The 27937-nt window shown below is 37.3% G+C and overlaps 1 protein-coding gene across 6 annotated transcripts; it reads right to left on the minus strand.

Annotated features, from left to right (window-relative positions):
* Positions 1-2008: 2008 nt before the first annotated feature.
* Positions 2009-26377, minus strand: cplx2b (complexin 2b). 6 transcript variants are annotated; one of them, XM_089134811.1, is made up of 4 exons: positions 26259-26377; positions 9640-9787; positions 4232-4407; positions 2009-3156 (listed from the first exon to the last, which is right to left on the minus strand). In XM_089134811.1, the coding sequence occupies exons 2-4, from the start codon at positions 9668-9670 to the stop codon at positions 2959-2961; spliced, it is 405 nt and encodes a 134-aa protein (XP_088990937.1). In that variant the 5' UTR covers positions 9671-9787; positions 26259-26377; the 3' UTR covers positions 2009-2958. The 6 variants fall into 6 exon arrangements, with proteins under 6 accessions (XP_088990937.1, XP_039510445.1, XP_039510448.1 ...); XM_039654511.2 differs by having other exon boundaries at positions 9640-9795; XM_039654514.2 differs by lacking the exon at positions 26259-26377 and adding an exon at positions 26068-26230 and having other exon boundaries at positions 9640-9795.
* Positions 26378-27937: the final 1560 nt, after the last annotated feature.

The following is a 27937-nucleotide window of genomic DNA, read 5'->3' on the forward strand; positions in this document are numbered from 1 at the left end:
ACAGAGATACATAACAGGTGCAACCTGACGTTCTGATTTGGTATTTAATGCAAAGTTTATCTGCATGCATACAGGGACATTAGGACTCCTATAAACCGATTCCACCAACTTCATGACAGATAGAAGAGCCTGCTTTAGACTGCACACACTGCAAGAGACATCAACAGGTATAACATGAAGTAACATTTTACAGCACAAACAGGTATAGACACACATTAATACACACTTACATTGAGAACATAGAAACACGGAAATGTCATATACCTTAGTACACTTTCTGACATGTACTATGAAGAGATAAATATATATCAACATATTTTTTACAGGTAACAGATGCTTGACTACAAGATGATCATTTTTTCATTAATTATTGCAGTCTAACAATATGGCTTTGACTAGTGAAAAACCTTTCAGCACTACAAAAAAATAAAAAGTCAGTCTCATTCTTTCATAATAATAATAATAAACCTCTGTAGGCTACTGCTTAAATTAAGGTCTACTTGAGTGTAGCATGTGCTATTCTAAAGTGTGTCATTCTGTTCTTACTAAGATTTGAATTTTTGACAAACTTTACAATCTTAAAAGCATTTTGATCACGGAACAACAAAGCCTAATTGGTACGGATACATTCCTGTAGTTATTTAATTTGCAAACAGAGTTTAAAAAGGGACACATGTTCAATCTGGCTGATTGGAAAACAAGCACTAACTCAGTGTAATCTACAAAATGAAAACTTATCTATAGGTTTATAATTCCCATCATGCAATAGAATAGCTATTTGAGCGTTACCTTACAAAATGAGTTTGCCTCTTTAACCCAGTTTTAATAAACAGTTATGTAAATATTTAACCCCCCTCCCCCCCAAACAAAAAAGTCTCCAACATGTTTATCAAATGGCAGTGTTTATTCAGAGCTTAAAGGGTTAGTTCACCCAAAAATGAAAATTCTGTCAGTATTTACTCACCCTCATGTTGTTCCAAACCTCTATGTGTTTATTTGTTCTTCTGAACACAAAGGAAGATATTTGGAAGAAGGTTTTAATCAAAAAGATCTCATTCCCCATTGACTACCATAGTAGGAAAAAAATACTATTGTAGTCAATGGGGAATGAGATCTGTTTGATTAAAACATTCTTCCAAATATCTTCCTTTGTCTTCAGCAGAACAAATAAACACATAGAGGTTTGGAACAACATGAGGGTGAGTAAATACTGACATAATTTGCATTTTTGCGTGAACTAACCCTTTAAAAATATAAAGACATTGATAATTGAAATAAAAAGCCTTAGTTCATAATATTTGCAACCCCAGATTTTGCAAGCAGTAAGATTTCGGGAAGAATATGAGCTAGCATTTTTATAAATCATGATTTTATAAATCACGCTGATATGGTTTCACGGCAGGATCAGAATATCAGAACGGTTTCTCTAAATGACCACGTTATATATCATTGTAATATATCATTTAACTGTTTCTTGTACTGTGCCATTTACATCTTTACTAAGGTGTGTAACTCTCTCTTTGGTATTTTTTTTACTGTTGTGATTTTTACTGTCTCAGTATTAATTTAGTAAATTTTCATCAATGAATTATTAATTTAAATAACACCATGCTTCCATGTTCTGCAACAGTACTCAATTTATTATTCTATACATAGGCTTGTTTTTTAATGTTAACAATTTTTTTTACTGAATGCACATTAAAAGTCATGTCAGACCTTTACGTAACTTTCAGCTAAGGCAGGCATTTTCATATTGCAGAACATCCAACATCTTTTTTTTAAATAAAATCGAACGCCAATTGTTTTTTAATTGTTTGCATGAGACCATTTAATTTCTGATTGTCGTGTGTGATTTGGCAGTGATGAATGTGCTGTAAAACAGTGACTGACCTCTGAATACATACTGAATACATTTGTAGAATCTTGTATTTCATGCTCTGTATGTTTACCAGAACTTGAATCGTCCTGGATAACTCTTCATTGTAAAGATTTATTCCAGTTTTGTAAAAAAAAATATATATATATATATATATATATATATAAACTGTGGTTTTGTCAAAGTTCTAGTAAATACTGAGCTTTTCCTGATCTTTTGCTGGCAAGGCTAATGCGAATATCAGTTGTGGTCAAATCAAGTTAAATTTTACACTACACTCTTAAAAATATATATTTATTTTTTTCATAATGTGAAGAACATTTTTTAAACTAAATAACCTTTTCCCAGTATAAAGAACCTTTTGTGCATTAAAAGGTCCATGGATGTTACACATCCATGTCTTCACATTACCATCAATGCCAATTAAGAACCTCATTTTTTTAAGAGTGTGCAACAAAAATAAAATTAATATCAATACATCACAGACGAATGAGAACTGCCAGGCTGCATTCAGGTGGTCTAACATGGCACAACTAAGACAGTTTATCAGCGTCTCCAATTTTCACAAATATGTATCGATGGCAAACGAAATTCCTCTTGTAGAAAGATTTTGACCTCATGCACACTACTAAAAGCATTACGGCTGCATTCTACACTTCACTGACATTTTTTTTTCTTTTTCTGTGAAAGAAGGAACAGTTATACCAAGTTACTGTTTTAAAATGCTCTGTTTGAAATAGATAGATAAATATCCAAGTAACCATCCTATTCCCATTGCTCGAGCTCAGTACCAAGATCCTGGAATGTGCCGTTACTGTGGGGCTGATCATTGAGTACCTAAGGCAGATAACTTTCTAAGTATCATAAACCCCCGTGATCGGTAAACAAATAGATATCTATAGAAAGTGTAAACAGTTTGAACCTGAATGGCAGTGAAAAGACCAAACGTGGTTGGGTTATGATTTGGGTTTCTATCCGTAGAAAGGAACAAATAAAATTCCGTCAAGGCAGTGAAAAGCCTTTCACATGTTTGGCAAAAATCCCCCCTCACCCATTTTCCTCCAGAAACAGCTTTGTGTCTGTTACTTTTTAAACATGTCCTGCAGAGGTCCCGGCAGGAATTTGAGAACGGTGTCTAGAATGCTCTCCTCATCCTCATCATCATCTGCCCCGCAGCCGGCTGGGATAGCCTTTTTGGGGCGAGTCAAGGAGCCTTCGCATGCTTGTTCCATAGCCGCTTTCTCCTCTGCTTCCTTCTCTTCTTTCTTCTTTAGTCCATACTATATAAACACATATACAAAATAATCAACATAATTAGACAATAGGAGAAGAGGGCTTGTTTGAATGTTGAAATTATGACATTTCTCGCTGTACTGTAGGTCTACTGTATAGGAAAAACTGTTTTATGGCAATTATATGCTATATACTACACTGTAGTCTATACTGTATGATATAATATACTATGCTATATTCTTCTATACTATACTATACTATAAACTATATGTTTTTCAGGCTTACATGAGAACAAAGTTCAAAAGAACAGCATTTGAAATAGATTTTTTTGTGTGTGACTTTTAATCAATGTAATCATTTCTGAATAAAAGTATTAATTTCTTTTTTTTTTAATCTTACTGATCCCAAACTTGTGTACTACTACACTATACTATATACACAAGAATAGAATAAAATATAGTATAAAGCAAAAAAAAAAAAAAAAAACTGCAGACACAAATGTTATTTTGTATTTTAAATTCATGATATATATATTTTTATACATATTGTGCAATAGTGTATTCTAAAAGTCAAACATAAAAAAACATTTATCTTGCAGGATTTAATTGTCGTATTTTTATTTTTTTTTTTGCATGTAGCAGACGCTTGCATCTGAATCGACTTACAAAAGAAGATCAGGCTATAAATATTTATTATATTGGCCTTAAAATCACCCAGATACATTTCTAAAGGCTCGAATTGGATCAGGCCATGCCCAGATGTTCTCATGCAGCTTCTTATGGCTAAATTCATGATCCTGTTATGACCTCATACTCTAGGCTCTATTTTCCTTCCTTAACAGAGAGCTGTTAAATTAGCTGTAATTAGCTGACATTAAGACCTCCCGCAAACGTGACATTTCATTAAAGGGTACTAAAGATTCTTATTTGATGCATTGTCCGCACACACATATTAATCACAAAGTCCCATAATCATGGTATAACGGCTTCATCTTGCTTTAGTTTGAAATTGATTAGCAGTTAGCAAATAATCCCATGCTTACCAATTCTTCTCATTTTCCCGGTCTCAGTCTAAACAGTTGTCATGAGAAGCTAAAATGGATGGGAAATGTGAAACGAGTACCTTATCTCGAATGGTCTGTCTGACTTTTTCTCTCTCTGCCTCCATACGAGCATGTTTGGCTTTCCGTTCTTCCTCTTGTTGTCTCAGCGCCTCCTGCCTTTCTTCCTCTTTCTTCTGGGCATCAGGGTCCTTCTCCTCCTCTCCACCTAACATCTTCCCCATGTCTTTTGTGGCCCCTGTGCCAAAAAAAAAGAAGAAGAAAAAAAAAGAAATATTATTACTGTTATAAAAGTCATCTATAAGTGGTTTTCAATGGCTGCTGAAACTGATATACAGAGCCTTCCCAGAAGAGACTAAGCTGTTATTTATTTACACTATTATTCAAAAGTTTGGGGTCATTTAGATGTTTAAAAAAGGAATATTTTTATTCAGCAAAGATGCATAATATATATATATATATATATATATATATATATATATATATGAAGAGTTCAGATGCAAAAGCCTCTAAATGCCATTTGAAATTTTCTTCTTTAATGATGATTTTTATCAAACTTGTATATTTAAGTTCAGTAATTTCACTTAAATGGCAATGATAATTACCTATTAATTGTTATTTAAGTGAAATTACTGAACTTAAATATACAAGTTTGATAAAAATCATCATTAAAGATGAAAATTTCAAATGGCATTTAGAGGCTTTTGCATCTGAACTCTTCATATATATATATATATATATATATATATATATATATCCTGTATATATATATATATATATATATATATATATGAAGAGTTCAGATGCAAAAGCCTCTAAATGCCATTTGAAATTTTCTTCTTTAATGATGATTTTTTTATCAAACTTGTATATTTAAGTTCAGTAATTTCACTTAAATGGCAATGATAATTACCTATTAATTGTTATTTAAGTGAAATTAATGAAATAAAATATACAAGTTTGATAAAAATCATCATTAAAGAAGAAAATTTCAAATGGCATTTAGAGGCTTTTGCATCTGAACTCTTCATATATATATATATATATATATATATATATATATATACAGTATATATTTATATATATATAAATGACACTAAGAACATTTACAATGTTACAAATGATTTCTATTTCAAATAAATGCTGTTCTTTTGAACTTTCTATTCTTTAGAGAATCCTGAAAAACATGTATCATGGTTTCCACAAAAATATTAAGCAGCACAACTGTTTTCAACATTGATAATAATAGGAAATGTTTCTTGAGCAAATCAGCATATTAGAATGATTTCTGAAGGAGTAATGACAGGAGTAATGATGCTAATAATTCATCTTTGCCATCACAGGAATAAATAACATTTCAAATTCATCAGAGATTTCAAAAACACAAATTCCACAGAAAAAAATTATGAAGGCAAACACCAGAATGATGCATCTTCCACTCCACTCACTGCCATCTGTTTAAATCGTGCGACTCTGCCTATAACGCTGTGTATTTGACATCATGTTTAGGTTTCAGCAAACAACAGCCACAGGTTATTATGGGTAATGCTGGCATTACATGCTTTTAAGCAATAGCCATGTTTGTATTTACTTAGATGTAAACTTCTTTGAAAATTAGAACAGACGGTCTTTGGTTGTAAGATTTGGTTGCTAATGCTGTATATTGTTTTAAGTCATTAATCATTTGCATAATGGCTGTGCATAATGTGAATTTACAAGCAACTGTACACTCATTTATTATTAAAGGCAGTCATATATTATGCATGAGTGTGCATTTGAAATCCAGAGTCAAGGACTACGCATTACCTTCACTTGTCTTTAATTGCTTCCATATGACGCTCAGGACACTGAAAGGGAAGGGAGTGAGAGTGTACTCTTTAAGTGGCCTTTAACTGTCTGCGTGTGTATGTCTAGGACACCTTGAGCTGAAATAACAGGCCTCGCATTGTGTCATGCTGCATTTTTCACATATGACCATATACACTCCCTTTCCAACACTAATCCACCAATTTGGGGATCCTCCATCCCCAAACTTCCTGACCGATAAATCTTACTGACCAATGAGGTTCATTCTCGTGTTACGCAGCACGTTTGAGCTCCCTTAAGAGCCAATGAGGTTCATTCTCGTGTTACGCAGCACGTTTGAGCTTCCTCAAGAACCAATGAGGTTCATTCTTGTGTTACGCAGCACGTTTGAGCTTCCTCAAGAACCAATGAGGTTCATTCTCGTGTTACGCAGCACGTTTGAGCTTCCTCAAGAACCAATGAGGTTCATTCTCGTGTTACGCAGCACGTTTGAGCTTCTGGGAAAACAAATGACTTCTTTTCTCACGTGTCAAGCAGGTTCGGTCGAGCTTATGTTTATGTTCGCTTGTTAATGTTTATATGTGAATAAAAGCCTAAATTAAATCTTTTTTATCATATAAAGCGATCAAGTTTCTTTAGAAAATTTGTACTAAACCTGTCAATTCATATGGATATGGATTAGTTTTACAATCTCTTTGTGAACTTTTTGAAGCATCCGTGCTAGTTGCATTGTTTTTTAGTCTAGTATAATCTGCAATCTCCGAGTTTGTTTGTTGGCTTTCATGGCTGTTATACGCAGTGTTTACCGCCAAATGGCAACCCAGGGTTTTCGAAATACAATATAGATTACATAGAGCACCTTTAACTTAGCGACACATTTTTTAAATGCAGTGTCACTCACGAGAGGCTGCAAAAGATGAGCACAACATGGACAAACATGTCTGTCTAGTGCACGTTTCCATAGAAAAGCAGCGGAAAAATAGCGCAATGGAATGGCAAAACGCCTTCTGTGTAAATTTGCCTCTAAGGGTGTAATTTCTGTGCTTACCAAACAAAATGTTAAAAATTATAATTTTTTTTTATTATTTAAAAAAAAAAAACAAAGTTAAATGAACCTTTCTGCCATTGGTCGATCAAACCGATAGCCCTGCCTTGAACTTACACAATTGGTTGAGCCAATTTTGCTGTTGTCGGGCTAGTCAGGATACTCAAACAAAGAGAGTAATGTTTGGATAATGATAAAAAGCCACAGTGCTACTCTTTATGGAGAAACAAATCCACAGACGTCTTAATTATAATTGTCACTGCATATTAAACTGGGATATGACTAAGTATTTAAAAATGACATGCTACACAGTATTAAGATTGAAACATTCTTCATATTTTCATGTCACAAAGCAATTGCCGCTCCTGAGAGCTTAAAACAAGATGTAGGCCACTGAATTTAGTTGTTGTCAAGTATAAAGCCACACAGAGAGTGGTTAACAAAAGAACTGCTTCCCTCTATCAGATTCTTCATGGCTTTTACATCAAAGCGCTTGGCAGGAACAGCAGTGATGGTTATGGATGGAAGAGCAAATCTGGGCTCTAGATAACAATGGCGCAGCGGCCGGAACTGTATTCCAGTATCTCTGGAAAAAGGCTAATTCTTAATGATATGTGAATTATCGGAGCTTAGGAAATTAGCATATTAATTACGTTATTTTATAACGGTAAAGTAGTAGTAGTAAAATAGGTCACTTGTATTTTAGAAGCACTGCTAGCCTTTAATAAAGCCTAAAAAACAAATATATTGCAAAAAAAATATACGAAGATAATCTGAGAATGATTAATAAGAGGTTGGTGAGTCTATCTGGAGATATTTTGTGTGATTATGCCCTCTTATAATATCACATGAACACTACAGCCCCATCCATTTACAAGCATAGCTGTCCTGAAGCACATTTTTATTACGTTTGATGTGTTTTTCTGTTTTCCATCTTTCTTTAATAAAAGTCTTTCACACCAACAGAAAACAAACATAAACAGTTTTTTTACAGTCTGCTGAACGCAGAGGGTAGCGTGGGGTGACTTCTCTGTGGGATCTTGAAGAAATTCTATATGCTTCTGAATAATTTGCAAGGGTTGAGTAAAACTAGCTAGGCAAAGTCTGTTTAATAATGGATGGTTTTCATGAGTAAATCATGCTTCATTACCTCAGAACTATGGAGCAGAATTTAAACTATGCCATTTTATAAGGTCTATGCTGCTATCATAGTACAAACCACTACATTTGGTAAAGAGATTTTAGACTTCAGGATTAAATGCAGGGCACATTTACATATCAAAGCTTTCTTTATGTATTGAAAGTGCTTCATGGAACATTTCTTTCATATTTCATTTTACATTTCACAATTCATAGTCACAATCTGACATCTTGGCCTCATCTATGTGGAACACCAAAGGAACTGTGTAAAATATGACGTACAGTGAAAAGACAATCTGTGTTTCTTAAAGACACCTCACACAGAAGGTCATTGTGTGGCCACAAAATCTGCATCTGGCCCACTCAATTAAGGGAACTGAAAGGGGAGGAATAAATTTCGTTTTATTGCCAATAGTCACTCAGCGGATAAAAACAAAATCATGAAATTGGTTTAAGGTCTCTTTGACCTTTAGACAAAGTTATGTCCATTGTATGGTGTGAATATATGATATACACACTACAAATAAATAAAATAAACTATAACCAGAGATCAATAAGTTTGTTTTGTAACTGTTCAAAATATGAATTGCAAAAAAAGATATTGCTGACTTGTCTTGCATCACAGCCCATTCTCACCCCCAAGGCGTCACTTAACTGACGCCTTGGGAAGCATTTGGACATGCTTCAATATCTGACGCTTTAGGCGTCCTTTAGCGTCAGTTAGATGACGCCGTAGGATCGCGTCATGTAAGTGACGCTAAAGTGCGCCTAAAACGTCAAATATTGAAGCATGGTCAAAGGTGACGCCTTGGGGTGAGAATGCGTTGTGCATCAAATTACTAGCAACTTCTAAATGAATCAATTATTTTAATACTAAACAATCTAATACAATGCTTTTCAAAACATATAGTTGTTTTTTTGTGGAATAAAAATGCATTTTTAATTGCACATTAATACATTTGACAGTGAATACAAATGTATCTCTTAAAAACCATCATCAGTTCATGGTTACATGCTAATATGCATGTACAATTTTTAAATATGTAAATATTTAATAAGAATAATAGTATATAAAATATAAATATAAAAACTGATCATAGTCATCAGAAGCAAACATAGACCTAAATATTATGTATAATAACAGGCATATCCTGTGCTTACAGCAGGCAATTTGAAATGCAACAATTATGAAATGTATTTTTTAATGTAGAAAATTAACTGGTATTATTAATAAATACTTTTTTGCATTATTAATAAAAAACGTTGAATATTAATGTTTCAACTATTTAATCATCAATAACTGTTGTTGTTTATTTAATTTATTATTTTAATTTTACAAAAAAAATGTCTAATCGTCATCAAATTCTGACATGCATCAAATGAAAGTTAAATAATGAACCAACTAAATGCAACATATAGAAACAATATATGATTTTTGGTCTTGAGACTAATATGCCAGTTTGATAACATGACACTTACCTCCCAATGCTTGCTTCATCACAAAATCCATGATGCACTCAGATATCTGGTCCTCTTACAGCTAAAGAAAATGTTGCATTTAGTCTTGCTGTGATCCTGATTCTGCCGCTCCACCACAGTCTGTCAGTCTTCTGTGTCCTGATGAATCCTTCACACCTACAAAATGGGAAGAAAACCTGATCAGCATGCAACGTCAATCAGAAACACTCACTCACTATATTATCAATACAACCTCAATAACATCTGTAGCTGAAATTTTTACAAAGCTACCATAAAAAGTCGTAATATCTGCAAATAAATGCACATTTATATTGCTTCTAGACAAATCCCACACAGCAGGCTCTCAAAGTAAATTCAGTTAGTTCTGAAAGCTCAACAGCTGAACATTTGACTAAAACTTTATGGAAGGTTGCTTTTCTTCAGCAGACAAGAGATGGTTTGTCATTCACCGCATTTGAGACATTTACTCCAGACCACAAAAAATCTCTCAAAGCTTGAGATGCACTAAGCCTTTGAATACTAAAAAGCATGTTTTCAGCAGAACAACGAAAACAAACCAGAACCCTATGATATATATACATATATATAAATCTGTTTCCACTTATACCAGTTTACTGACTTTTGCTATTTGTTCTTCTAAAAATATTCCTAACTGAACAATGAATAAAAAAGAAATAAAAAACGACTTGCTCACTGGGTCTCTCTCGCTCTCTCTCTCTCTCTCTCTCTCTCCTCTCTCTCTCTCTCTGTCTCTCTCTCTCTCTCTCTCTCTCTCTCTCTCTCGCTCTCGCTCTCGCTCCAATAGCCTCATTCATACTCCCCCACACTCCGCCTCCTCATCTTTCCATCTCCCTTCAGTAAAAAAAGTTCATTTTGTTCAATTTAAAGGACGGATTACCTCAATTACTGCATGTGTCTGTTTGCTTAATTTTTTTATATACTGTATATATTCATAGACTTCTGTAAACAAACACAACATTATTTAAAAGCAGTAGTTACATCACATGCAAACATAACATACATATAAAAAGGGGATGAATGTAGAGAGCAAAAGACATGCTAAATTCATCCCATCTAAAACATCCCCATGCAAAATATGTATTGCTATTGCTTTTTATGAAGCTAGACCCTTGAGATTAAAATCCTTTTTAGTTTAAGGCAAGAAGACACAAGTACATTTGAAGAAAAAAAAATGTGTCTACTGTATATAGACTAGCCCAAGTACAATTAGCCCACCCAGAGGCTAATTACACTAACCCCGCCCACCAATTTCTGGTTGGACGAGACACAATTACAAAATAAATCTGTCTAATAACAGGATCAGCTGTTTTCTTAACTAATTTTCTCCACATTACAAATCAAAAAGTGAAATAAAGTGGTATTTAATAGTAGGAAAAAAGTGTATCGGATAGGGGGGTTGGTAGGGAAGGTTTTTTGTCCCAATATGGTGGGACAATCCATGTAATGAATTTAGCCATTTATACTTAATATGTTGTTAGGCTATTGCATACTGTTTTACACTAAATCTGTGACTATTTGCACAAAGTTTAAATAGCATCTACCCACTATATTTACTTTTAGCTCAAAAATCATCCATCTACTAAATTTTACAATTATAGTACAAAGACAGAGTTTTTAACCCTGACCTATTCTTATGCAATGTCCGATGTTCTATTCCAGAGTCAAAATGGGGCTGTGATAACACCCACAATGTCTGATTAGCATAAAACAGTGTCCTTGTGTGGCTTTGAGGTCAGGTTTGTGTGCTATTTGCCACTTAATAATTGCTTCGATTGAACTGTCTTTAGAGTGTTTTCATATGTGTAATGAATTGAGAGACTGAGAAAAGATGTGGCACAATAACCATGTGCATTGAAAGATTTGCATTATCATACATTTCTTTGCATCTAATTATAAATCTTTTTCTGTCATCCCCTACAAAACCATATTCTATCTAGCTCAAGCATAAATCCCAGTGAATGCAAATTATCTGACATCCGAATGTGAAGATGTCTAAGACAGCAAAAGTATATATCTGAAATTTTACAATGCACTAATGGTGGGCAGATGTCAAGGAGAAACGACATTCATATTACTTCTGGTTGTGCATCTCATCCATCTTTGAGCTTCTATAATGATAAAATGGGATTAGTACGAAAGCCTCAAGGTTACAGTTTGCTAACTGAAAGCATTAACTGAAACTCAAAAGTGGGGTTTTTATTATTAAACTCCTTTAGATCTTCTTAAAGCACACATGATTGTACAGGATAGCTGTATAGTTTAATTCTAAAAATAATGAAGAAGAGGAGATCATACTTTTTCTGAAGCCATTAGTGGATCCTTACGTAAGCTCTACTTCAGTGGCAAACTACGAGATCACCACAGGGCATTTGATTTCCTAAACAGAGACTCACTGATGTATGGCACAAAAAAAACATTGCATTAATATGACAATTAATTTGAGATGCTTATGCACTAAATGCTGTAGTGGATTTCTGAAATCAGAGGTCTCAGGAAATCAACTTAGCTGCTTTAAGCATGGATGGAGCTGGCTAAGACTTTCCCCAATCAGGCATGAAATTATTACTTTTCCTATTAAAGACTTCACACAATTATGCAACACAATAATGCATGAATAGAAACATGGTCTTTGCACATGTACAGGAAACCTCTATGAGGAAGTCATTGTTTCAGCTTTGGTAAGAATAATAGATGCTTTTTATGGGTTTTGGGGCATATTACATACAAAACCCAGCAATAATATGCTATAAAAAAAACATTATAAGAGACTCTCCCATGCCTGGTTGAGAAAACACTTCAGCCAGATCGCAGCAGATCTGTACCCATTTTTTTTTTTTTTTTTGTCTGAACACACATTCACAAATCAATTGATTTGCTTGGGCAAATAACAACTTGTTAAATAAAGTAAATGACTGTGAATGTATCTGGTACATTGTAACTGGTAAAGTAGATTTCCATCACTTTCCCTGTGGCAGTGAAAGAGACTTCATATAATGACAGTGAAGATTAGTTCACCATGATTCTATCCGCATCTTCTCTTAAGCGTTCTCTAAGCGATGTGGGGCCAAAACATTTTTTGTCACATACATCAAACGTCTCCTCACTATCGGCTAGCTGCCTGTCCCCTAAACACACTGTAAAAAAACGCGGTCTCTGTAGTCACCACAGGCTCCACAAACGGCAACAAAAACAATCATGTCTCACCCGGACCACGAAACCTAACAAACAGTGTTCCAGCCAATCAGTGGCAAGAAGTATTTGAGGGTGGGTCTGGGGGATTAGTGTGCGTGCACATGAAGGGGGTGTGTGTGTGAAGGAGATAGAAGCATCAGAGGGAAGTTTGAAAAATGGCCGACACACGACCAAATAGACGTCGTTCTGAAGAACAAATTAAAAAAAAGAAGGAGTCGGATAAAGAACGTGCGAAGTTCCGAATTTACATCGGTAGCAAAGCTTTTGAACGATGGCGAGAACTCCGGCGGCAAAAGGGCTTCCAGTCCGACATTCAGGTTGCTCTGTTTTTGCTGGACAGGTGGGTAACGTTAAATTGTTTTTTTTTTCTTCTAAATTGACGCTTTGTGTTCGCCAAACCCACACAAGGATATAATTAGCTAGAACTATGCACGTTCACAATTATTTCAGGAAGCACGGAAGGGAGGGGGAGGAGATGAGATGCGGCGGAGGGAGGGTCTAGCTAGTCTCCGATTTGTTTGAAAATATTCCGAACGTCAACAACACCCAGGATCGCTCAGAGAACCTTTAACCCTTGTTCTGCATTATATATTTTAAGCTGTTGACCAAAAATGGTCACATATTAAACATTGCCTAAAATATTATAATTTGTATTATTTTCCACTTTTACCAAGTTAAATCTTTTAACCAGCATCAGTCCTCATCATAACTACCAAATATGTATTTAATTTCAGGATTTTAATCATTTAAATACTAGTTTTGGTGGCGATACCATCAATTTGTATAAGAGGAAAAAACACAAAAATGTAATTATTTTCCATACACTAAATGCAAAGAGAAAACGTCTCAGTCCCCGAAGGAGGTAACGGGAGGCGTGATGTCGACGTGACAACGTAATTAGGTTCACTTCAGGGAGCCCTATCAACTTCAGAGAATGAGGGTTACATCAGTAACCGAGATGTTCCCTTTCAGTTGCTCACGTTCGATGGGATGTTGACGTGACAACGTAATTGGGATCCCATGGAAAATGCCATCGGTTGCTGCCACATCCAGAACCCTACGCAAGACTCTCAGACCCCAACTGGGTGAGGCGAAAGACGGGAGCGTAGAGGGAGATCGGACTGCTGCTCCATTATAACCCACACAGTGGAACTCATGGATAACACTGGGAAAGCCAGTTGCAGGGGAAGGGGACACTGCGGAAGCCACATCCTGCCCAAAGGGAGGTACCATGTGGAGAATACACATACGGACTGGTTGGTAGGGGCAGTGCAACATATGGAATGTCACTGGAGTGGCTCCAGCCTAATAAGGGGGAGGCTACACCAGACAGAGCGAACTCTGCCAAGGGAAAAACACAGGCTCACCGCAAGGAGCTGTTCGTGAAATAATACTCATATGGGATCGCCGCAAGGATCACCACATATGGAACCCAGCCTAGCACAAGTTACACAAATATGCAAGCAATTATGCCTGGCATTGGATGCTCCACAATGTCCGACTGCCGAAGGGGTGTGGAGGAACTCACAGGGTTCGCCTGAGTGGGAAACTCAAGTGGAGCAAAAAGCGCACGTATCCGCTCCGTGGAGGGGAGTGGCGCAGCAAGCCAACAATAGAGCAGGAACTGCGGTGTTACCGGCTGGTTGAAGCGAGCACACAGGAAGAAACCAGCTCAACAGTAAGCTATAAAACCTAGCGAATGCTTTAGGTGTCGCCCAACCAGCAGCTCTACAGATATCTATCAGCGAGGCGCCGTGTGCCTAGCCTGGCTAACGCCAGACCACGTATCATTGAGAATGAAATGTGGTCTGGAAACCACATGTAAATTTTCTCGTATTTGAGGTGTGGTTTACGAGTGCCAAGAGTCGTATTATTGGGTGCTATGAATGTCTATCAAATGCGCCTGTGCATCTATCAAATGCGCCTGCGCTCCCTCCCCGTTCCGTGATTGGTTCCCTATTTCAGGGGAAAATTTGGTTCATGGGATCTAGACTGCCTAGCAGCATGAATAAAATGGCGCTGCAGCAAGGCGGAATGAGGAAACCCAGGATACCGTGTGCCAGTGCCCAAGAAGAAGCGACACTCCTAGTGGAGTTGGCTCTTAACCTAGGCGGGCAAGGCACGCCTTGGGCTTCGTAAGCCGTAAGACCGGACGAAAACTTACATCCACATACCCCTTAGCTGCTCCACCGTCGAGGGTGGTGAGGAGGGAGGAGCTACTAGGACGGCTTCTGGCACTGTATGGTGCCATCCAGGTCCTAGTTAGATCCTAATGCACTTCCGGAAAGAATGAAACCGGGGCGGCACACTGAGAACCAGCACGGCTTGCCCCGAGAAACCAATCGTCCAACCGAGAAGGTTCGGGACGTGGAGGAGGGTCCACACAAGACTGACCTTCTCGGTGGCCCGGAAAAGCATAGCCGCCCATTCTGAATCAGACTCGGGTAATACTACACTCCCGAAGGGGGTAACACAGCCGAACACAGTCTTTTGTGTTATTTCATGTCTCATGTATGTTGTAGTTTACCTTGCTATTTCATTACAGTTTGCATTATTTATTTCAGCATATCTGAAAACTTGTAATTTATCACAATAAAAATAACGGAGGTCTCTCCATAAATCAAGTGGTCTGCCGATGTTGATCTGTGTTTTCGTCCTAAGTCGATCCGATTCACGTTTGGCCTGATGAGCCTCAGCAGAAAAATTTTCGTTTTGTGTTTTATATTTTTGTGGATTTTGCGTTGGAGTCTGGTCCTTTTTTTGGTGTTAGCAGACATGTCGTTAGCTGCAGTGCCGTCGTATAGACTGGATATAAAAAGGAGAGAGGCTCGTTAGTGTGCATGCACGTCACATCTGATGGCTTTCGCAGAAAATCCGACCCAGAGACTTCACATAGAACTAGGAATACTGGCCTTCAGAGGTAATAGCAAAAACGGGTCATTGTAATTTGTGATTACAATCCCTTCACACACAGGCAATAAAAAAAAAACATCCATTTTAGAAGAAAAGTTACATATAGCACCTTTAATTCTAGAAACATATTTGTTAAATATGTGTTTATTTAAAACCTATCAAAACTACAAAACAAAATGGGGTCATTCTTCAGCTCATTTGCAGGAGCTGCAGAATTGCAATGCATGGTCCTTGCAGATGTAAATGCACAAGGGTTTCTTACAGATCCTTACCAGGGCAGGCATTTATGAGTGAAAGACATGGTCCTTGATTGCATCCATTAAGCCTATTGGAAGCTACCTTCAGCCACAGCTTAATGACCCAGGTATAAGATGCCTTGGGGCAGTTAAAATCAATAGATATGGACAAGGAAAGATTCCTGACTTTCCCGACAACCCTAGAGCTTTCAGCTTGAAGGGAGTACTGAGTGCAGATACACAACTTTAAAACACTTTAAAACTCTAAAACCTTTCTGACAGACAGTTTCTTATCCACAAAGATGCCTTGAAAGCAAAAGGGAGAGACAATAGCATCAAAACTTTGGGGAAATATCAGCATTTTCATCATCTTTTCTTGTTTCTTGATGAACTCTGCCATATGAATACAGCACACCGATTTGTATCACTCTGCTTTTTTTTTGACCGTCAAGTGTCAATGCATCTGTGCAAGACCCTATGAAATAGAAGTTGCGATAGTCTTTTCTTCCATATGACGTATATGAGTGAAACGCTTCTTAAAGGGTACATATCATGCTTTTAAATCATTCATTTTTACTCATAAATCATACATTTGTGGTCTATATAAAGCATAACTGCAATGCTTGGGTCTGAATTCCTCATTATTATAGCTCCACAGGCCCCTTTTCTACCCCTTTTCTGATGTGCTTCTGTAAGCAAGTCGTTTTAAAGCGGCCCCTTTAAATAAAAAGGAGTTGCGTCTTTCCGTTCACGGTTGGTTCAACTCCCCGCGTTCGGCCATTATTGTAGTTTGATAACACGATTACTATAGCTTCAAAGAACATTTTTATTCACACGTTAACAAAATGTCAACAACGGAAGACTTGTCCATCAAGCCTTACTTATTCGAGCCAGAGCGAGCAAGTTGAAAAAGATGACGAGGAACCTGCAGAACGACGTCTTCATGTGGATGCAGTGATGTAATTTAACTATGTTGTGTTATTAGTGAAAGTCGACTATTTCTCTTGTTAAAACAAGCACACTGACAAGATGAATGACTGCGGTCTTACCACTTATCTTACCACTAAAAATCTGTATTGATAATAATATGATAACTTACAGTATGTTTAGAAAGCATCAGAAAACACAGCAGCTAACGTTAAATGATAGAAGGAATTTACCCCTCATTCAGACGAAGTCGATCGGCAAACCCTTCTTTATACTGGCGGAGGTTGTTGAAGTGGGGATCCTTGAAGTGCTTCAGGTCACTACATCCAACAACTGAACATTTTGACTTGCCCTCTCGTAACTTCTGCATCATTGAGCTTGAACTACAAAATCGGAGCGAGAAATAATAATGGCGGATTGCTCGAAGTGTTGGACCAGTAGTCGATGTCCTTTTTGTCAGTTCCGCTGCAAATACAGTGACGTAATTGTTTCAAAAAACGTAATAGAGAACAGAAAAATCTGAACAGGTTGAAAAATATGACCCAAACAGAATATAAAGATATGAACGAAGCACCTGAAGAGAATAATTTCATCTTTTCTGTACGTATAAACACTCCAAATATACAACAAAATGCATTTAAGGGCTAAAAAAGTGGATTTTGCATGATGTATGCCCTTTAAACAATAAAAAAAAAATGTTGGGCAGGACTTGATTTTGTCTATCAGGAATTGATTGGATGTTGGTTGACTCTATTGCTTTCATGTGATTGAAAAGGTTGACCCGCCCTGATGCCTGTAAATATATCATCAGAGAAGAGATGTCCCTGTCCCTGAAAGGTCCACTTAGGAAAGGTCTGTATAGTGCACACTTTAGAGCTCACAGTCTTTGAAACACATGCATACTCAACTATGCGTGACAGAGCAGAATACTGGAAAATGTAATAATCAATTTGGCTGTAAAAGCAGATTTTAACAATGAGACACTAAATTCTATTTATTTGAATGGGGTGAATTATTATAGCTCCCTGGAACTTCCAAATATAGAGAGAAGGAACCTGGAGAGAGGCAATCCTCCGATGTCTGCAGTGTTTCTACACTTAACCCAAGCCCACCGCAGAGCTGGAGACCATGCTGATGCCCATCATGGAGCCTGAGCCAATTTCAATGCCCACAATGGAGCCTGTGCGTGAGGCCACATCTATGCAAGAGCCGAAAGTAGCCGTCCAATTCGATGGGGTGTGTGTCCCGACTTCTACCTACGAGCCGATGGGAAATAGAGAAGACCTTGAAGAGGATGACAGTCTCCCTCTCCTGATTCCACACAGTTCTAAGTTGCTGCTGGGCTTGCCCAGCTCAAAGACTGCTATGCCGTTGATAATACACCCACCATGCCTCCATCTCCCACCTCCTCTGCCCAGGCTAGTCCTTCCCTCAGCCCCGTCTATTCTGGCGCCCTTCAGTCTCTCGCCTTCTCTACTGGCTATAACCTGCTCTGATCTGCCAGGGACTTCTAGTTTGCCAGCTCAAGCCAAATCTGTAGATTTACTTTGTACCACCTCAGACCTCCAGGCCCATAGCTCCAACTCGGCCCATCGAGCAGTCAACTCTGCCTTGGCTCCACCCTCCCTCGGCTCTACCAGGGACCGTTGTCTCCTTGGCTCCACCATACTTCCTCATCCCACCGGCTCCACCTTAGTCAGATATCGCCCTGTCTGCACCACAGACTTTCAAGCTTTCCTCTGCGCTTCGGCTCCACTTAGAACCTCCGACGGTCATGTTCCACTTCGGGAGCCTATCACTGCGACTCCGCACTGCACCCTAGGATCTCCATTGTCACCCGATCCCTTCAGTCTCTCGGCTCCACTAGGGTCTCCAGACCGCTCGGTTACACCGCTGGTCGTTGGACCACTAACTCTGCCTTGACTCCTCCCACCATCGATTCTGCCATTGGCCTTCGTACCACCTGTGCTCTGGGCATCCATCTTTTCCACCCTGCATCACCTCCTCCCTGGTTCCTTCCACTGTCAGATGCTCCATTGCTGTGTTCACCATCAGCTTCTCTAGGGGTGCTTCGGATATCCCTCGGATGAAATCTAGAATCATCATCACCTTTCGCCCCGCTACCAACGACCCTGTACCCAAGTACCCGAGTTGGGCAAGCCATAAACTTTAAACATAGAGGAGGGAAGAACATCTGCTGTTGTGACTGGTATTCTTTAATATTTTTTTTCCCTTGTCTTGTCGTTAAAGTAGTGTATATTTACATACAGTACATAAATAATAATTTGAAGCATATTGAATGTTTTAAAAAGCGAAAATAGCCTGTATTTGACTTAAAATCTGTCAGCAAGCTGACTATCTATAGCTGACTATTGTTTATATGGATGTCAGTAATGGGACGCTATATATAATTTTGGCATTAATACGATTTTCCCAACATATAGTCAAGAATAAACCTGGTGTCTTTCATGATTCCATGATTCAGAACTGGAAAATAGGACATTTCTGATAGCCTGTTAAGGCAGCATAATACCTTTTGAGTAAGCTTTTTTATAGACCAGTATTATTTAAGCATACTGTAAAATGACAAAAAACAATGGAAGCTGCTTTTCTAACCATCCAATCAGTTTAGTACCATAAATTATCATAGTACTGTGTGATTATTGGGGATTTTGCAATTACACTGTAGGATCAACTTTTCACAGTTGTTTAGGAGCGAAGTCCTACTAGGTCGCTTTGCGTATAAAATAATGAGTGAGTAAATATGTTCTATTTATTTTGTATCCTCTAAAATGAGGATGTTTTCCTGGTTTTAATAAAAACGCAAAGCTGCAAGAATCTGCAAGAATGCCATGTACCTGAGGGTAATAAACACTCTTGACATTTACAAAGAAACGTTTTGAAGTTAAAACCATTACAAATGACCAATAATTACTGTTTTAAACTATAAAACGAATTTCAAGATCTTGAGTAAAGCAATAAAATGAAAATGATAAAAAAACATATATTAATGTGTTTAATTCTCATGCTGAAATTAAGTTTTTAACATAATAGTTCCTGACATTTGCAGCCAGAGACAAGCCTGAAATGAACAATATTTTTCGGCTGAGTTGTATGTCCATGATGCCTATGGCGAGTTGTTCACTTGGACCAGTTACATTTATTCTGTGACATTTCTACTGAGTTTGCCAATCCCACTTTGTGCTTCAATTATTACTTGATTTAAAAAAAAGCAAAAATGCCAAATTATCATGTCGAAGTTTCAAATCATGCACACAATCTGGCGCCTGGAAGTCTGCCAGCCCAAAATCTTAAACCATATGCCATAATTTTGTTTATTGTTATAAAATAAAAAACAAAAGCACTGATTACACAATTGTAACAGCAAACCAAATGGTTTCAACCTACTAGTCTGGACAGTAAATAAGGAACGGATGCACTTTCCGCAAAAGGGGAGATGTGGGAGGGATACAGGAAGGCAGGGCATGAAGGGTAATTAGGTTTGAGCAGCTCTGCCTGGTCTACAAAGCGATTCCGACAGAAAAGCACCATTCACAATTAGATTAAATATAGGGCATGGGGCCTGGCTACAATACTATACAGATCCATCCCAACACAGAAAAGCAGGAAAGCAATCTGTTCAATCTCAGCATGTATATTAATACATAATGCCTGGAATCATTTTGCCGGGAATCTGCATTTATTAGCACAACAAAACACAGACCTAGTGCAGAGTTCTGCAGGTCCAGTGCTATATCACTGAAAACACTGCTAAATAAATGTAATGCCACAGAGCCGGATGAAAAGTGTTTCCTCAGAGGTCTATCATGATCTATCAGGGCAGCAGCAATACATTTTTCAATGTCTCAGAAAACCATAGAGTCTGTAGCTAGACATTAATGTATTGGTTGAAAAAGAAAAAAAAGTACAATATAAATATAAAAAAAAAACTATGTATTGTTTTGACTGTAAAGAAAAATAATATGATTATAATTCTAAATTATTTAACACATGTGGCATTGAATTCCATATAAAATGGTTTAATTTGTATATTTATTTTACTATGGGATCATAATTATATCTAAATATTATTTCTAAAGACTTTCCCTATTCTTCTACAGACTGTGCAAGCATGCCACCAAAAGAGAAAGCACATCTGTCTGTCTGTAAGTATCATTTACACACTTTTCCCACTGTAAAATATTGTCACTGAGTGTTTCTTTAACTTGAGCATGATTATACATGTTTCATTTGAGTTGCCATTTTCAAACATATAACTATTTTGCCCCTAATAAAAGCTTTTCTAAATTCAGTCTACTTGTTTACCAAAAATCTGGGTAACACTTTATTTTGATGGTCCCTTTTGAACATTCTGTTGACTATAAGTAACTTTTCAACTACATGTCAACTAACTCTCATTAGAGTATTAGTAGACTGTCAGCTTAATATTTGCCAAATCTTTATTGTGATGCTCCTCCAACAGACAATCTACTGACTATAAGTAACTTTGCAACTACATGCCAACTTATTCTAACCCTAACCCTACCAGTCTACTAATACTCTACTAACACTCTAGTGAGAGTTAGTAGAGATGTAGGTACAACGTTACTTATAGTAAACTGAATGTGTTAAAGGGACCATCCAAATAAAGTGAAACCAAAATCTGTTTTAGAGACAAGCATGCTTGAAGATACAAATTAAAGATATGAAACAAACATTAAGGTAAATATCACTATGCATGGCACACAATAAAAAAATAATGCACACAAGTGATATTTACCTTTATGTGTATAATTCTGATTGTTTAAAAAAAATGTAAGATAATATTATTTGATTGTGTTTTTATTATACTTCGGATACATATACTGCAGTACAATTTGCCTTAAGACAAGAGAGTCGCACAAAATGTGTTAAAATGTCATTTTTATCACAGAATGCCATGAAACCCAGAATTTGAGAGATGTGGTGGAAGTAACACATGTGGGAATTTTCCTGTTCAGACAAAAAATGACAGAATTGCCCTGTAATGAATATACATTGTAATCAAATGTATTCATCAATAATTCAATTAAAAGTGGTGGAAAAGGTGCAATGAACTCTTAGTAGAACTCGATTTTAGTAGGTTGAAATTTGTACAGTATTTTTACAGTACAGTAAGTTGCCATTTCTGTTGTATAGGTTTAACAAAGCAAATAACACCATTTGTACAACCAAAGCACAGCCTGGGTGGTAATCACAGTCTCAGAAGAAAATTCAGATATTTTACAGCAATGTACGAAGAGTCAACATTGACCCACTTAAGCCAGCATATTATTATTACACCTCCTGGTGCGTGAGAGCAGTTAAGGACCCCCACTACCCCCACTGAGCTCCTGCTATGTAAGTGTCAAAGCCTATCACTGTGTGCTGGGTTGGGCTCACACAAGAGGTCATGGGAACCCCCCTCTCCAATGGGGGCCAATTAGCTCTTGTCACATTAAAGTTAGCATGTCATATACAGATTACTGTATTGCTGTTGACTGCACTGCTTAACACCTGATTCACACTATACATTTTGATGTATTCAAAACCAGGTCTGTGCTTTGGAAACAGATGGGCCTGACTGTAAAAAAATAAACAGTTGTGCTGAACGCACACAATATTTTCATGTGCAATCTTGTGAAAATGCCAGAATAAATTTGTATACTTCATACTGTGAAACACTGGACCACCTGTGCAAAGATATTAGAATTTATGCATTATGAAATATGCCTGGTATCGCTTTAAATGTCAGACAGATGGTTTTTCCGGATGTTCTTGGGCAGAATAATCTTCATTCGGGCCAAGAAATGTTTTCTTGGTTTTTATAGTTTATAAAGTCTTTCATTATTTAATTATTATTATAATATTCTCTATTATTCTACACTGTAAAAAAAAAAATATATATATATATATATATATATATATATATATTCAAGATTTTTTCTTTTGTCAAATCAACTTAAATAATTTATTTAGTTCAGATAACTTATTATGTTGAGTTTCTGATCATTAAATCAATCTCATTCATCGTATAACTCACTTTTTCCAGTTCAATCAACTTAAAATTTTAAGGCAACCAGGTTACTTTTTAAAGTTAAACCAACAATATTTTTTTTACAGTGTATATTCACTAAGGTATTGTGGTCAACTCAAGTTGACCAATGTTGTTAATACAAAACAAGTAACGTAACACGTTACTTTTCATAAAAAAGTAACTAACACAATTAATGACTTTTTCAGTGAGTAACGCAATATTGTATGGGCTATATGCACGCATAAGTTCCGCATTTGACCTAAGGATGCTCGTCTGTTTCCGGGTGGGGAGTTTTAAGCGGAGGAAAACCAATGAAAACGGGATTATGGCAGAGTCTTCAAAATTTACTGTCCTCCCGTCTTTGAAACGAAACTTTTGTATGTTAAGATGTAATTTTATATATAGTTATGTTTATTTAATATCATTTTAAAAAGAAGCATAAACACAACGAGGGGTGTCTGTTTTGTCTGTTTCTTTAGTATAACCATGGAGTATAAAATTCTATATAAATTCTCGGTATTGCATTGGACTCTACGATCGGCGAAAGTTATCGAGCATCCTTACACCTTCACCGGAAATACCGCCGTGCACAGAGCCCATTGTATTACATTACTTTTAAAAGCAGCATCACATAGCTGTTGACCCATAGGTTGTCAATTTCTCCTAAATCATGCCTCTTCCTTGAGTCTGAAGTGGTTGTATCTGTCCGCCAAGTGGCTAACCATGCAGAGGGAGTTTAGAAGAAATCTGGGGAAGAGAGATAAGCTTTCCGTTGAAATACTTGCTGCAAGCATTTCACCCAAAGAGCATTATTTTCAGACCATTTAGCCAGATTAAAAGTCTTTTCAATTATAATCAACCTCTCCAACATCTTTCCACAGCTTGACATGGTAACATACACATGCATAGTTCACAAAATCGCCAAATCAGACCAGGTGCAGACCAAGCTTTATTCTTTAAGGAAGCGTTAGATTTACGTCAGTGTTGTGCTGTGTTGTGTTTATCGCATGCAAAAACTAGACGTGCTAATTAAGGGATTATCTGAAGGAAAAATTATTTTTTTCCTTATAAATTATTTAGAAAAATGTTATCAATAATCACAAAAGAGACAAAAGCTTGTGGCAAACAGTCACTCCACACCTATTTGCCGTTGGGTTTTGTTTAGCAGCTGTTTAATCACAATTCTGAGAAATTTAGGGCATTTCAATGGTGACAGCAGAACCGTAGCCAGCCAAAAGGAATATGATCATAAAGCCTCACAATGCAATTTGATGGAGGTTGGACACAGCTATAAATAATTCAGCACTTGATTTCTCCCCCTGCAGCTAGACCTCTCCTGACGACTCTCAGTACCAAACACACAGCAGAGCCTTCAAACCGGCACTCCACACCTGTCACAAACAACATCTCATTACACTCGTGCTGGTGGACAGATGTGTCCATATGACTGACTTAAACAGTCATGAATCAACTTTATGCCTGTCTGAATTTCTCCTTTATTGGTTTTAAAATACTTTCAAAACTGGCTACAGCAGGCAGACCAATTCTCTAACTCTTTTCTAACTATTCAGTGACGCTAGTGGCACAAAAATGAAACAAATTACAATAGCTTGAAACGTTTAAATTATTGTTCCCATTTTAAAAACCTGTTGCTTTTAATTCAGTAGGCTATAGACAAATCTAAAGCAAACTCTTTGGCATACAAAATCAGTAAAATAGGCTAGTAGAAATATCACACATGAATGTGCATTAAAACAAACATTAAAAACAAGGTATGGAAAATGGTGCATACGCCACTGTACTTTGCTTTTTGCAGACAGTTTGAATGCTATAACGCCCAGTAAACATCAAGCAGCATATGCAATCCAATTTCTCAATTTTTGAAGCAGAAATAAAGTGATCTTATCTGTTCTTCTTCTATACATCCATTTCATGCATCCTTTCTCTCTTTCGCTCCTTTTATCTCTTCTTTTCACTCTCACAGCGCATGAATAATGGTCAAGGGTTAGGCCTAATTCCCATTCTTGCCTGAGGCCAAAAATAAGAAATAGTAGGCTAATGTGCATTTTCTATGTCCAATCAGGACGAATTCTTTTGAAAGCTAGAGTTACGCATATAAAAACAGTTGTGGTGCATGCAAAAGCCATTTGAATATAGCCCATACCATAATCACTGTAACACTGAAGGATCAGGTTTTCAGAAATGTATCGTATGAGAACTGATTATAAACTAAATTTCATCTTGATAACATGCTTAAAAAATATTGCAATACTTTTGTTTGGGTTCTCAGCAACCCCCACATTACATAAACATTACATAAACAAATGAATTTATGTGCACATTATAAAATAGCCTATTCTTGCCAATTTGAATCAGATTTGTATTGTACAAACTAACCCCACAAAAACATTACTATATTGGTTATGGTTAAAATTCATTAAAAAAATGCATGCCTATAATTTAAATTAATACCTGTCTCATGGTTCAAAGAAGCATATTAAAGAATGTGAAGCTGAAAATAAGATTAATCTCACAATTTCTATTATACACTTGCATCGTAGGGCTTTCAAATAAAAACAGTTTGTCACTAAATATGCAGCCTGTTACTTTAGCTCTGAAAAACTCATTCTAACCATAATCAAATTATAAACTCTTTCCTAAATTTTCATTTAAGGACAGTTAGATGTTTTAAGTGTTCATGTTTGAAAAATTAATAAACCAATGCAATGGACAGTAAAGGAGCTATCCTACTGTATGCTATACTGTACTGGAGCTCAAGGCAATTGTTGCCACAGATACTGGTTTCTCATACACCCACTGTACATCGGAGAAGCTTAATCTCACTGTACTAGAAAAAATCAACAGTAGAATCATGTAGGGCAGGCCTATCTTATTCAGTTGTTTTCGGCCTTGCACTCCACCGGTATACAATGCAATCATGCAGTCCATCAGCTGGCAGATTCACCAATTGCTGCACATGCGCATATTCTCTCTCTCTCTCTCTCATGCACGTCGCGCGCGCTTCTGTCTCTACCGCTTACCTGAAAACACACAAGGCATCTCTCAAAGCACCTGACAACTCACATTTCACTTGCCCTTTTCTTACACACATGGAGCCTAAACTGGCAGATCACGCCTTATCCTGCGTGCCCAACCCTCTCCATCGCCGAGTGCGTTCAGCACCAGGAACATGCAGCATTCAATGGAAACCTCGCGCCGAGTCTGATCAAAAGGATGGAAAAAAGAGAGCATGCGATGAGCGAACATTTACAAACCTCAGCGATGAGAGAGAGAGCGAGGCGATCCTGACTGCTCTGAATTCAGCGTCTGATGTGATGTGTGTGTGTGTGTGTGTGTGTGTGTGTGTGGTGTGTGTGTGGTGTGTGTGTGCTGCTCCGTATCGTCTCTCTCTCTCTCTCTCTCTCTCTCTCTCTCTCTCTCTCTCTCTCTCTCTCTCTCTCTCTCTCTCTCTCTCTCTCTCTCTCTCTCTCCCCTCTGCCATCAACAACCGATCCTACAGCTTTACGAGGAGGTTTAAAACAATCCCAGAGTACAAACAAAATGTGCGGGACATACATTAAAAAACATTAAAAACAATTTTGCATAATACGTTTCAGCTGGGGTTTCAAACCTAAACACCAAGGTTAGATTTGGAAGTTAGTAAGAAGTAGTCATAGCAACAATACGCCGCTTCATTACTTGGGGTCGACAAACACTACAGCAAAATCTTCTAATTATAGATGTAGGCCTAGCTATCAAAATCAAACTTAAGTGTTTTATTTAAAATTTTCTAATTAGCATTTAGTTCACTACACACAATTACAATTCGTGTTGTTCAAGATGAGTCTAGATTAGTGATTCCATGGGATGTTTCCTTAAAACATTATTTAAAAGTTACATTTCTGCATTTCAAAATCTGAGTGTAAATGCAAATGAAATTCCTTTTTTTGGTGGTTTGTAAAAATAATGACTTAAACGTACAGTGTGTAAATTTTGGCCTCCAGGGGTTGCTAATTTCTTACAATAACAAAGACGTTTAGTGACACAAAACATCAAGCGGAATTATGGATCTTGTCGTCAAGCTGATGGATCTTTCAAGGATGAGAGAATACAGTGATGTTTTTAACATGACTGTGGTGTGAAGCAGGGCGCGATTGCTAACAAGAGACGTACCAGCGCCACACGCAACACGAGTCCCGCGGATACAAAGGAATAAGGACTTTTCATTCTACCGAACTACATGCAAATGCTGACTTAAGGTGTAATGTGTACAAATTTTGAGTATATATTAACAGAAATGCAAGATTAAGATTTCCATTACACAAGAGTAGATGTTACAACTTCATGCGGATTTGTACTCGGCTTTTGCCAAGATAGCATCAAACTTCAAATAATAGCCCGGGCTTTTACTTTCCCAAATCGTCAAACTTCACCAGCATAGACTCTTTAAAATTCTCCAAATGCTCCATGTGAAACTGTGGTAGTGCAACCTTTTATTATTGTGTCAATTGATTTAATATGCGTGAGGGAGAGAGAGCAAGACAGCACTCGTGTTGTTTGAAGACGTGAGATTGTGAGCGCGAATCTCTCTCTCTCTCTCTCTCTCTCTCTCTCTCTCTCTCTCTCTCTCTCTCTCTCTCTCTCTCTCTCTCTCTCTCTCTGCTCATTATGCACCCTGTCTAGTGCAGCAGTTATTCTATTCTACATCACTCACCAATCAAAAAGGCGTTCAGGACAAAAATTGCGGACGATCTGACGGGTTTTATTAGATTAAATACAACCCGAAACTAAACACACACACACCGGCCTGGATTTGTGACCTGCCTTTATTTACCCAAACCTTCAGGTACACCAGACGTGTAAAATAGAGCCGAGTAGGGGACATCTCTAGGGCCTTCAAATGGGCACCTTCCGTCCTCAGTGTTTCGTCGACTAGCCCACAACACCTCAAAAG

Source organism: Pimephales promelas, chromosome 9, assembly GCF_988280905.1.
Source record: "Pimephales promelas chromosome 9, fPimPro1.hap1.1, whole genome shotgun sequence".
Taxonomy (NCBI): domain Eukaryota; kingdom Metazoa; phylum Chordata; class Actinopteri; order Cypriniformes; family Leuciscidae; genus Pimephales; species Pimephales promelas.